Source organism: Ascaphus truei, unplaced genomic scaffold (assembly GCF_040206685.1).
Source record: "Ascaphus truei isolate aAscTru1 unplaced genomic scaffold, aAscTru1.hap1 HAP1_SCAFFOLD_747, whole genome shotgun sequence".
Classification (NCBI taxonomy): domain Eukaryota; kingdom Metazoa; phylum Chordata; class Amphibia; order Anura; family Ascaphidae; genus Ascaphus; species Ascaphus truei.
In genome coordinates this window covers 109280-122541 of record NW_027457082.1, presented here as the reverse complement: position 1 = coordinate 122541, position 13262 = coordinate 109280, and the positions used below count along the sequence as shown (strand labels likewise).

The 13262-nt window shown below is 47.5% G+C and overlaps 1 protein-coding gene across 1 annotated transcript; it reads right to left on the bottom strand.

Moving 5' to 3' along the window:
- Nucleotides 1–474: 474 nt before the first annotated feature.
- On the bottom strand, nt 475–6475 carry LOC142486111 (uncharacterized). Its single transcript, XM_075584782.1, has 4 exons — nt 5872–6475; nt 4853–4927; nt 2321–2389; nt 475–1236 (listed from the first exon to the last, which is right to left on the bottom strand). The coding sequence occupies exons 1-4, from the start codon at nt 5884–5886 to the stop codon at nt 475–477; spliced, it is 921 nt and encodes a 306-aa protein (XP_075440897.1). The 5' UTR covers nt 5887–6475.
- Nucleotides 6476–13262: the final 6787 nt, after the last annotated feature.

Below are 13262 nucleotides of genomic sequence, written 5' to 3'. Positions count from 1 at the left end.
AGTACCGGCCCCTCATGCCCAATATCCCTATCTCCCTCTAGTATCCGCCCCTCACACCCAATATCTCTATCTCCCTCTAGTACCTGCCCATCACGCCCAATATACCTATCTCCCTCTAGTACCCGCCCGTCACGCCCAATATCCCTATCTCCCTCTAGTACCCGCCCCTCACGCCCAATATCCCTATCTCCCTCTAGTACCTGCCCCTCAAGCCCTATATCCCTATCTCCCTCTAGTACCTGCCCCTCACGCCCAATATCCCTATCTCCCTCTAGTACCTGCCCCTCACGCCCTAAATCCCGATCTCCCTCTAGTACCTGCCCCTCACGCCCAATATCCCTATCTCCCTCTAGTACCTGCCCCAAACTGCAGCCTTCTTGCTCTTATCTGCCCCTCCCGCAGCCGTCGTGCTCTTATCTGCCCCTCCCGAAGCCTTCCTGCTCTTATTTGCCCTGTCCCGCAGCCTTCCTGCTCTTATCTGCCTCTCCTGCGGTCAAACCATCTTCTCAGGGCCCCAAGTATCCCCCCGTTTCTGCGGCCTGGCCCCTCTGGTACCTGCTCCTGGGATCTTCTCAGGGCCCCAAGAATCCCCCCGTTTCCGCGCCCTGGCCCCTCTAGTACTTGTACCCGGGATCTTCTCAGGGCCCCAAGAATCCTGTTTCTGCGGCCTGGCCCCTCTGGTACCTGCTCCTGGGATCTTCTCAGGGCCCCTAGAATCTCCCTGTTTCTGCACCCTGGCCCCTCTGGTACCTGCTCCTGGGATCTTCTCAGGGCCCCTAGAATCTCCCTGTTTCTGCACCCTGGCCCCTCTAGTACTTGTACCCGGGATCTTCTCGAGGCCCCTAGAATCACCCTGTTTCTGCGCTCTGGCCCCTCTAGTACTTGTACCCGGGATCTTCTCAGGGCCCCTAGAATCCCCCTGTTTCTGCGGCCTGGCCCCTCTGGTACCTGCTCCTGGGATCTTCTCAGGGCCCCTAGAATCCCCCTGTTTCTGCGGCCTGGCCCCTCTGGTACCTGCACCCGGGATCTCATCCCCAGCCTGAGGAAGGGGAAGCAGCACGTCCCTCCGCACCTCTCGTCTTCCACCTCGTCGCCCCACTTGTCGTCCGCATCGTCCTCCTTGAAGCCCGCCTCGTCGTCCGCTTCGTAGTCCGCCTTGTAGCCCGCCTCGTCCGTCTCGTAGCCCGCCTCGTCTTCCTGTAGCACAAAGGGCACCACCTTTGTGTGTCTCCGGACCTGCAGGAGACATGAAGTGTTTGTAACCAGGGACAGTGATACTCTGTATCGCAGGAGCTCCTGTGCCACTTATACCTAGGGGTGCCAGGTGGCATCTCCAAAAATACTGGACTCAATGGTGAAAGGTGCGTCAGGTCACTATGTCCAGGGAGGAAAATACTGGACACATACATGTCCAGTATTACAGTACCGCTCATTCTTTACTGGACAGAGTATCCAAATACAGGACAGTCCAGTTCAATACCGGACACCTGGCAACCTTAATTATACCCCCCTCCCCAGTACCCAGTTATACCCACCTCCCCAGGCCCAGAACTCGGTTATATGCCCGTGGCCATGCCCAGTACTCGGTTATATGCCCCTGCCCAGGCCCAGTACTCGGTTATACCCACCTCCCCAGGCCCAGTACTTGGTTACTTGCCCCTGCCCAGGCCCTATACTCGGTTATATGCCCCTCCCCAGGCCCAGTACCCCATTATACTCACCTCCCCAGGCCCAGTACCCCATTATACCCCCAGACCCAGTTCCCCATTATACCCCCAGGCCAAGTACCCTGTTATACACCCCTCCCCAGGCCCAGAACTCCATTATACGCCCCTCCCCAGGATCCTTTACACACCCCCTCCCCAGACGCAGTACGCCCTACGGTGGAGGTGTAATGTCACATGGGTAGTGGAAGGTTTCTCAGAGAAGGTGTCCATGTGTCACAGCTGTTTCATCACCTTGGATGAGAAGTCTCCCTACTCTCTGCCTTTCCTTTCTATCTCCTGTCAGTCCCTCTCTCCCCCTTTAATCTTATCTCTTTTATTTATCTCCGTCTCTCTTTATTTTTGTTTCTATGTATTTCTTCCCCCTCACCCCCACCACCCCCATGTAATAGGGGCACAAACCTCAGATTTGGGGAACGCTCCCATCGCATGAGAGCCGAGGAAACAGGGACCCACTAACCTTCATTAAAACATCTCCAGCAGTTCTGTATTATTACACTGTAACGTGTTGCAGACTTTTCCATAAATAGTGTCCTGTACAACAGCTAATAACACCGTGTGTGCGGCAGATTCACAGATCCGCCATTCCCATTTACCCGGAAAGCTTTGATTCTTGCGACTTCCTCCTCCTCACTGTCCTCCTCCTCCCACGCCAATGCCCATGCCTGTGATACAGAGGATAGTAATGTGAGCACATGTATTCCTCCCTCCTATACATGTCCTGGTGCTGTATGGGGGGTTTGACGGTTAAGCCAATTGTCCACAGCACCCAAACAGTAACAATCTTCACAACCCAACGTTGCTTCGCAATGTTAGCAACGCTTCGGCGTGATAGACTCCTTCAATGCCCTTCCCATGTGACCAGGGCCACCGACATATATATATTGTAGTGTGTGTCTGTGCTTCTACAAGAGAATCAATATCTGTGTATTTTAGTGGGAGTGTGTGTGAATATGACTGATTGTGCATTTGTATTTTAGGAGCAGGAACCTGTTGGTACTCCGTCCCTGCAGTTTTTAGGAGCAGGAACGTGTGTGTATAGGTGTGTGTGTATATATAGGACCGAAACGCTGTGCCGCTATCTCTCTCTCGCTCTCTCTTGCTCTATCACACACCCCTACCTACACACACACCTACCTACACACACTCACCTATACACACACACTCACCTATACACACACACCTACCTACACACCTTTTTTAGGACTCTAGCACTGTAGCAGTGAGAGTCTTAGCAGACACAGAGATACAGCGAGACATGAAGAGACACAAGATACACTCAAAAGGAACATGGAATGTGACAGATCTAGTATAACAAGTGACAGACATACGCAGGGTTAATAAGAAAAGAGACAGTCGGATACACACAGAGAAGTGATCATATAGATAACCTGTATTGGTGACAGAATCAGGACAAGTTCCAATAAAAGCCAGACACACTCCAGGTAACAACGTTTTATTTAAGCACCTGGAATCTTGTCCCCTCCGCCTGCAGTTTGGGAAAGGCTGAGGTTTTGGGATCTAAGTGTGTGGGGTTCTCTGTGTCTGGGGAGAGCCCTAAATGTTCTCTCTGTGTCTGGGGAGAGCCCTAAATGTTCTCTCTGTGTCTGGGGAGACCCCTAAATGTTCTCTCTGTGTCTGGAGAGACCCCAAAATGTTCTCTTTGTGTCTGGGGAGACCCCTAAATGTTCTCTCTGTGTCTGGAGAGACCCCAAAATGTTTTCTCTTTGTGTCTGGGGAGATCTCAAAATGTTCTCTGTGTCTGGGAGACCCCTAAATGTTCTCTCTTTGTGTCTGGAGAGACCCCAAAATGTTCTCTCTCTGTGTCTGGGGAGATCTCAAAATGTTCTCTATGTCTGGGAGACCCCTAAATGTTCTCTCTTTGTGTGTGGGGAGACCCTTAAATGTTCTCTGTGTCTGGGGAGACCCCTAAATATTCCCCAGTGTAGCTCGCTGCAAAATAACCCAGAAAAGTAGCCTTGAGCCCTCGGTGACCGGGCGCTGTGACCAGGGGGACTTGGCTCCCCTTACCTGTGAGTGTGGACTGTCCCCCCCCCCCCCTCTGGCAGTGAGGGTGACACGGCAGGGGGAAGGGCCAGGGAGGTTAGAATTAGACAGAGGCAGGGGCGCGGGGTCAGTCTGCGCCCTGCCATGAGCTTCCCGCCCACCCTGCCCTTTATTGTGAATTCTGGTAAATATGTTGGTTGAACGTGTTCAAAATAATAAAAGAATAAATAAACAATGAAAATAAATAACAGAAATAAAATAAAAGGTGGCTGGGAGCGGCGAGTGGGCGCGGCTCATTTACACGTGCGTTCCTGGGGCCAATTCTCGCCAGACGGCCGGGGCGGGGCCCGGTTAGGGGGGAGTTACGGGCCATTGGATGAGGTACCTTTGGCCTTTACCCAATGAGCGAGTACTCTGGCAGGGGGTGGCACTTATTAGGTTAATTGCTGTTTTAATAAAAAGCCGCGGCCTCGCACCGCCAGACCTCGTGTTTGTGGTTATTTATGTATTGGTTATGGTGGGGTTTGGGACGCCAAGTGTAGAAGAGAAGGGGGGAGGGGAAGGGGGGGAGGGGGGGAGAGGGAAGGGGGAGGGGGGAGGGGGGAGGGGTGTCTCACAGTCTCCGAGGTCATGTTTCTATTTATCAAATATTTTACCAGGAAAAAATGCTCTGAGTTACCTCTGGTTTTCAGGCATGTCCTGGGGGAGTTATCACAGAGACACAGAAATGTCGCTGAGTTTGGGTTAGTAACTCCCTTAACCTCTCAGCAGTTGAATTCCCCCTCGGCGCTTAACGCGTTAAAAACAAGCGTTGCTATTTCCCTGCAGGAAGTTGCAGGTAATTGGAAGCGTTAGGACAGAGAAGCCCAATGCTACATCCAATATGACAAAAATACCCAGTAACATACTTATATATTGTCTTGAAAAAGGGTCATTTAGTTTAACCCTTTGGCCAAAGCGTTGTAAGCTTGCGAGCCACGGCAAGGCAGACACCTGTTCGCAAGTCCTAACACTACCAGATAAAATACTAATATATCTCTATGAGGATTTAAATTCCCATTTACCTCTGTGTGTTTTGTTAATTGGAAGAGTTACACAGTGACGGCTATTTCATCCCTCACCTGCTTCACCCGTCTTCTTTTCAGTCTTCTTTTCCGTCTGATTCTCGGCTCCTCTCCGCATAGCACGGCTTCGATCTGTATGCAGGACAAGGCTTTAAGACAGGGTTGCGCACCCTTTTTCCCCTGCCCCCCCCCCCCCCTCCTTACTTTGTCTCCGGCGTTCTGATGTAATGGCGTCATGTGATATCACGTTGCTATGGCAACGCCACATCAGGTGACGCCACGTTGTAGTCTCCAGAAGCCGCCGGAGACACGGAAAGGGAACTTACAGAGGCCTTGTGCGCGATCGCCGGCATTTAATTTAAAGGCTGTGGGGAAGAGCGTGGGGCCTCTGTAAGCGCCGAGCCCCACCACCCCAAGAAAATGTCGCGCCCCTCAGTTTTGAGATATCCTGGAACCCTCCAACTCCTCCATCGGACCCTTCCTCACACTGACTGAGCTTGCAGTGCACAGTATTACCTGCTATGATGCCTCACAAAATACCATGCTAACTCATTCTGAACATACATGTGTCCTTTCTACATGTTACTCAGCTTGAATGGGCCACAGACAGCTTTCCCGGGGCCCAGGACTAGTTTCCCCCAGGGCCCCTCACCCATGGATCGGCGACCTTGCAAGAACCCCCCCCCCCCCAACCTGTTTTCTCTTGCACTGCCATAGGCTACAACATTTCGGCCTGCTGGCCTCTCTCAGGTAAAGTGGCTAAACCCACTAAAGCCAGTAAAGAAAGGCCAGCAGCCGAAACGTTGCAGTCTGTGGCACAATAAATGATCTTTCTTGATTCAAATCCGTGTGCCCTTTTCCATCAATCATATTGTATACATTGAACGAAATGCCGGTCTTCCCTGGGACTGAGGAACACCGGTAAAAGTATCACTACTTATTGTTTTTTTGGTGTGCAGCAAATCCCCATCATTTTTGCGTTCTCTTGCTCTGCCCCATTCTCACACACCACCTTGCTCTTACACTCCCCCGTCACCTTTTCCTTCCCCAAAGGTTGTCCTTTAATCAGATCTTACCCAGTCATTCTCCATCTCGCTTGGAAATGTTCTGGCTTTAAGCTGTGCGGCTCCTCTTGATCCGAACAAATAAATATAATCAAGTATACTAAATAAAATCTATTTAAAACAATCCAATAAAAATGGAGAAATTATACGCCAACCAAGCCACAGATTTGATGCCACTGAGCGTTGAACTCCTTGTAGATCCACCGTCAGCTGGTTGTGGGAGAAAGTGGTGACATAGAGTGGAACCCAGGCACAGAGTGGTTGAGCTGTAACCATGGCAGTCAGGTCAGAAATAAACACAATATTATTTGAAATTTAGAATGAGAATGTTCTGTATGTCACATTCTGGGCTCAGACTCTGAGCCCTGTCAGATGTTACCAGCTTGTGATAAGGGAAGATATCCATATACTGGGATGTGATAAGAGACATGATGGTCATTTACAGTAATACTGTGTCCCATAACCTGCTTTATATGAAGTATCATTTACACTAATTAGTAGAGATGCTACATTTTGAAAAATAGCGCTTCTGGCGACATTGTTCATTTTCTCTACAAATAATAAATTAAAAGGTTGGATAAAACGTTATATGTGTGTGCAATATATATATAGTAAACGTTATATAGTGTGCACTATACTATATATATATATATATATATTGCACACACATAACGTTTTATCCAACTTTTTAATTTATTAGATTATATATATATATATATATATATATATATAACATACACACACATGTGTGTGTGTGTGTGTGTGTGTGTGTGTGTGTGTGTGTGTGTGTGTGTGTGTATATATATATATATATATATATATATATATATATATATATATGTGTGTGTGTATATATATATATACATATATATATATATATATATATAAAGGAATATAGGACAGCGCCTAGTTTAAACCTTATATTAATTCTATTTAGCATTTGACCACATCTGTGGTACTGTATAACCCATAGGTGCGCAAACTGGGGGGTGGTAGATTTTTCTGGGCGGGCGCGGGCGGTTGCAGAGGCCCCGCGCACTTCCCCTGCGCACTTCCCCGAGGCATTAAAATTAAATGCCGGGGGATCGCGTGAGGCCTCTGCAACGCTGTACTTACCTTGACTCTGCCGGCGTCACTCGTGTCCATGGCAACGCGGTGTCAAATGAAGCCGCGGTGTCATGTGACGTCACCCTCGTCAAAAGACACTGCAGGTCATGTGACGCTGCATCAAGATAAAGGGGGAAGCGAGCACCAGCGGAGGGAAGGCAGAGGGGCGCAGCTGCAAAAGTTTGTATTCCCCTGGTATAACCAATAATTAATATAGCTGATATAGCAATTTGGTGGTGGCTAGAGAGAGATGATAGTGGTAGTGAGAATTAGTGGCCAGAATTAATAACCGTGCAATTACTAAAAAGTAGCTGTGATAAAATAATAATAAACACTCTGCCTAAACACAATAAAAGTCCAGAAACCTAGCTCTAATAGCTATGTTATAACTAAATCATTAAAGGATCCAATTCGGGTGTCCTCTGGAGTCCTGGCAGCTCTCTTCAGGGAAACAACCACCTCCTCGATAGATATCTAAACAAAAAAAAGAAGAGAAAGCGCCCGCTCCATGTGTAAATTCGGTTTAACAATTTCATTTCCTGGACAAGATAAAAATAACAAACTCACAAACGTCCGTTTGGTAAAAGCATTGTGTGAGACAAGCTCGGGCTCCGTGGTAATCCGGAAGTCCCTCCGCAGCTCCACACGTTGGATGTTGACCGGGAAACTCGGTAGGCTGCGCCCCTCGCAGTGCGGTCCTCCGGCAATCTGTGGCGTGCAGTTGTGATTCCACTCTGTAATTCCGGTGTCTCGTCTTGGTCGCGTGCCAACTTCCCTTCCGGCGTCAGGACGTATAGTGCGGCAATAGCAACGAGAAGAAAGTACCTACGCGTTTCTTCAGCACACGGCTGATTTCATCAGGGGATAATGCTACAACTCACTCGTAAAGGTTTTATAGTCCCACAGTCCAATTAGTAATGGCATAATAGATCACAGATGTTACTGATTTAGATAATAATAGATTCTTGTATGAGATATATATATGTGTATATATATAATTATAGAGGAATGATGATGTAATATCAACACATAGTTATGCAATACAACACAATACATGAGAAAAATACATATTAAAATTGAAAATGAAGACAACATTTGATAAGGATAGATAGTGTGCGGAGAAACTGAACACACTCATATTTGGCTAAATTGTGATAACTATGAGTGCTCAGTACTCAGTGACCCCAAACTTTTGTCTATTTTTCAATGGAAAGTGTCCTTGATTTGAACCCAATGATTATGGTCAGAGTCCTGGAATGAATGAAATCCAATTAGACTAATCCAGAGAATTTAAACCTAACTACAAAGCTACATAATGTTATAGGTCAGCGGTGCGCAAACTGGGGGGCGGGAGATTTGTCTGGGGGGGCGCGGGCGTTTGCAGAGGTCCCGCGCTCCTCCCCAAGGCATTTAAATTAAATGCCGGGGATCACGTGAGGCCTCTGCAACAGTAACACTGACTGGGATTCAAACGCGTCTCCATGGCAACGTGGCGGCAAATTACACCGCGGGGTCATGTGACGTGATGTCACGCGCCCCCGTAGCATCATTTGATGCAGCTGGTAGGTAGGAGAGGGAGCGCGAGACCAGGGGAGGCCAGCAGGGGGGCCTAGCTTCAAAAGTTTGTGCCCCCCTGTTATAGGTTACCATGCCAACAAATTCTATTAGTACTATAGTGATCTCTAAATATTAAATGTAATACTTAATTATTGTGACAATGTTTCTAATCTAATGTGTGTTACAAATAACATTAATATCTTACCACAACTGAATACATTGCAATAAAGTGATATCTATTTATTTGTGATTTAAAGTGTGTTACATAGTGATAAATTATCTAATAAATACATCTTAAACTAATCCCACATAGTGACTACTTAATTCTGTGAATAGATGTGTTTTTAATTTCATTACTATGAATATGATGAAGATATAGTGTAAAACTGTCACGCTTGTATGCCCGCAGACCAAGCTAGACCCCAGTACTGAGGTGGGAACGGTATGATACCACACACCCACAGCAGTGGGAGCAAGCCCGGAGTGTGGTATAGCGTTGCTGGGCCTGTTGGAAGAGTTGTTAAAGTATACTTGCAACGCTTGGGGAGTGTCCGTAAGAATAGTTGTGTCCGTTAGCCAATGTCCAGGGATCCAGAGGGTAGAGTCGTCAGAGGGCAAGCCAGGTCCTAGGAAGACAGAGGTCAGCGAAGTCGTACGTGTAGCAGAGTTCAAGGGATACCAGAGAGCAGAGTAGTCCAGGGTCAGCAGGGGTCAAAGCCAGGGAAATCCAAAGTATCACAGGAGCAGGTAATAACAGGAGCACAGAGGGAGCACAGCATAGGTCAGGTACACACAGGGAAACAGGAACTATGCAGAGCGAGGAAGAGGTGGACAGACAGGGATTATAAAGGAAGGTGCACCAATGACAGAGAGGGGAGGAGTAGAGAGAGAAGTGGGAGAAGCTGGAGATAGGTCAGGGAGAGAAGAGGAGGAGACAGAAGGGGCAGACAGGGGAATGGCTTGTACAGCTTGGGAGGCGGAGACAGGGGAAAGCTGATAAGAGGCGTCTGTGCGCGCGCCCCCTGTAAGCTAGGGATGTGTGCGCACAGGTTGTAATACAGACGCGGCCCGCACGGATCAGGGGAAGACCGCAGGAGGAGGACGGAGCCAAGAGGAGGGGAACGCACGCGAGGCCTGTGCCCGCGCGATGGCCAGCAAGGGCAGGGAGGAGCATGCACGCACGTCCTCTGTGGGCTGAGGGGACGCACACACCGGACGCGTCACCAGGCGCGGAATGCCGCGCCGCGGGCACCACGAGAGGAGGCAATGGGACGGATGTCACCACAGGGGAAGGTAACGGAGCTATCGCGGGGGAGATAGAACGGGGAGGATCAAGGCAAGGGTTAAGGGAGCGCGTGGGTATGCGGGACCTGCGGGGAACGCGCTGTGGTAAGGGGAGAGAGGTAGAAGGTGAAGGAGAGGAGTGAGAAGGAATAGAAAGGGTGACAGGAGATGGGAGAGAGGGACAAGGAGAGGAAGGAATCTTCTGAGTCGTCACAAAAACATAGAGGACACCTACAAGCTCATATTGAACCCCCAAAATAACCACAACATACTGTATATATAAGCATATAAGTGTCACAGAGGAGTGCTACTGAGCATGGCAATATATATTTAAAACCAGAGATAGAACATGAAACACAGACAGAGCTCAGTGCACATCAAGTGAAACTTATACACGGTATAGTGGCTAAATATATATGTATGATTTTATAAATATCAAAATGGCCCTTGGCAGAAAAAAGGTTCCCCACCCCTGATCTACAGGAATCATGAAATACAAGACAATAATTTGTAAAAAGTCTGACTGCCAAACCACAGATGATATACTCTTAATAACAAATTATCTACATAAGAGAACCAATTATATATTATCCATCTAATAGTACAAAAGAAGAATGATGGAAACGCACTAAAAAAAAGTGCAAAAAGAAAAAGAATAATCATAAAAAATAATAAGATATAAAGGATAAGATATAAAAAATACGAATATGAAAAAACGAATGAAAAATGATCACAAAGAATATATATAGTGATTAATCATAAAAAATGAGTGAGATCCCAGTCTATGTTCATTCCGTGAGGCACTCTGGTCCTCAAAGTGAAGATCCAGAATGCCTCACGACGATCCAGCTGTAGGGTCCTATTGCCACCCTATCTAGGGGGGCAACTATTTCAATTCCCTGAAAGGAAAAAATGATCAGGACCTCCCTTAATACAGCTGGAAAAATGTTTAGAAACAGGGTGACTGAGATCTCTATTAGATATAAGTCTAAAGTGTTCCATCATTCTAATTTTGAGACACCTGTTTGTTCGTCCCACATATTGACATCCACATCCACATGTGATCAGATAAATAACAAATGATGAATTACAATTGATAAACATCATAGTTGTATGTGTTGTCCAATTAACAGTGGAGGTGAATGTATTACATTGTTTCATTTTAGGGCAAATTTTGCATTTATTGGATCTAAACGAACCTTTGGGGTGTTTCGGTTGGATATTGGTTGGTGCTTTAAAAAGACTGGGTGAGAGGGTACTCGCTACCGTCCTAGCTTTTTTGAATACAACCCTAGGGCCTGTAGAGATTATAGGTCTGAGAACAGGGTCCAATGACAAAACGGACCAGTGTTTTTTTTAAATTTGTTTAATCTGTTCTCCTTGATTGCTATAGGATGTGATGAACAAAGGACAATCATCCAATAAAGGTTTTTTGGGGGACCGTTAGAGCAATTGCCTTCTATCCATAGAGGAGACCTCCTGTATTGTTTTAATGAGATTATCATGGTTATAACCTCGCTTGATGAACCGATCATACAAATCTTTTACCTGAATATTATACAACTCATCTGTAGAGCAATTGCGCCGAAGGCGTATCAACTGCCCTTTTGGTATACTTTTTAAAGTGTTTCGTGAATTTGGTTTACGAAAGACATCAGTATGAATATTAAGTGCGTTATCAATATATAAGTAAAAATCTAAATAGTGTATATGGTGATAATTATAAGTGTACGTGAAGTGAAGGTTTAGGTCATTAACATTGTGTGTTAATAAAAGATAATAGTGTAGGAACATCACCCTCCCAAATGAATAACAAATCGTCAATAAACCGTCGATAAAATAAAATATCTCCAAACACGTGGAACGACTCCCACCATCCCATAAAGAGATTGGCGTATGAGGGAGCAAAGCTCGTACCCATGGCGTTCCACGCGTTTGGAGATAATGAACCCCTTGAGAATGAGATATCATGGTATAGAGCGAGGTAACGTCCAGGGTCACCCATAGACAGTTCTTTTTCCATGTGATACCGTCAATTTGTTTGAGGAGATCTCCACTATCTAAGATATAAGAAGGCAATAACTGTACCATCGGCTGCAAAAAACGATCCACGTACCACGAGACACCATCTCCCAAAGAATCAATGCTGGATATAATAGGTCTCCCAGGGGGGGAGATCAGCGATTTGTGAATCTTTGGGAGATGGTGAAACACGGCCGTGGTAGGAGTGGAGTTATACAAAAATGTCATATCATTATCATTAAGAACACCCAGCATAGAACCCTCATCGAGTAGTTCCCTCAGTTTAGCAAGGAATTTGGGGTAGGGTCAGATTGCAGTACAGCATAGGAACAAGTATCACAGAGCTGGTGCAAAGCCTCCCTGTGATAGTCGTCCCTATGCTGCACTACAACTGCCCCCTCATCAGCATTTTTAATAACAAGCGATGTGTTAGCTTTAAGATTGTTAAGTGCTTGACGTTCACCCATAGTTAGATAATTGCCAAAGTGTTACGCGGGTGCTGCCCGCAGACCAGACCCGTCCCCTGTGCTGAGGTGGGACGTAGGGATACACGCACCCGCAGCAAAGGGAGCGCGTCCGGAGTGTGGTGTTATTGTTGCCAGGCCAGGTATAGTAGTGAAGACAATACTTGCCGGTACCGGTAGTAGAGAAGGAGTAGTTATTGCCGTTGCCAAGATCAGGGATGCCAGAAGTCACGAAGTCCAAGTAGAGCCAAAGTCGAGAGCCAGAGGGGGTAGTCGTCCAATCCGCGTCAATACCTGAGGAGTCACTGATAGAAAAGTCAAATGCTTCCATACAGAACTATGTCGAGCGACGAGTGATGGGAAGCACAGGCATAATAAAGCTGGGCAGGCCAATGGGAAAAGGGGGCAGGCCTGGAGGACTGCAAGGAGTCCTCCCTGATAGGAGAGAGGTGTTACAGCCCAGCTGAGTGTAATCATTGATTTGCCTTGAACTGTGTGATGCTTGAGGGCGACGCCTCACTGCAGCAGCAGTGGTTAAAAGTGCTCTGTTAGGCGTGTGCTCTGTAAACTGAGAATGCATGCTCATAACGTCTGGGGCTGGCGTGCGTGTAGGAGGGCGTGGGCGCGACCGGCGCTGAGCAGAGGAATCGCCGAGGGGAGTGATCCCGCGACGGCGGCAGGGTCGAGGAGCCGTGGAGACCGGTAAGGCAGGATTGTTTAGTGTGTCCAGGGACTCATTGCGGAGAGGGAGTGCTTTGTGTGAGAAGCGAGGAGAACGCCGATTCCTGACAGTACCCCCCTCTTCAGGAACGGCCTCAGGACGGTCCAAGAACGGTTTCTCTGGAAACTTTTTCCTGAAGGACTTAAGAAGGGCCGGGGCATGAATGTCCTTTGAAGGTACCCAGGATCTCTCTTCAGGGCCAAAGCCCTTCCACTGCACCAAGAACTGAAGCTGACCCCTGGATAGGC

Excerpts from the sequence above, each read along its gene's own strand:
- LOC142486111 (XM_075584782.1), bottom strand. Across the intron at positions 2,390-4,852 it reads AAAGAAGACGGGTGAAGCAG|GCATGGGCATTGGCGTGGGA; the intron begins GTGAGGGATGAA and ends TCTGTATCACAG. Across the intron at positions 1,237-2,320 it reads CAAGAATCAAAGCTTTCCGG|GTCCGGAGACACACAAAGGT; the intron begins GTAAATGGGAAT and ends TGTCTCCTGCAG.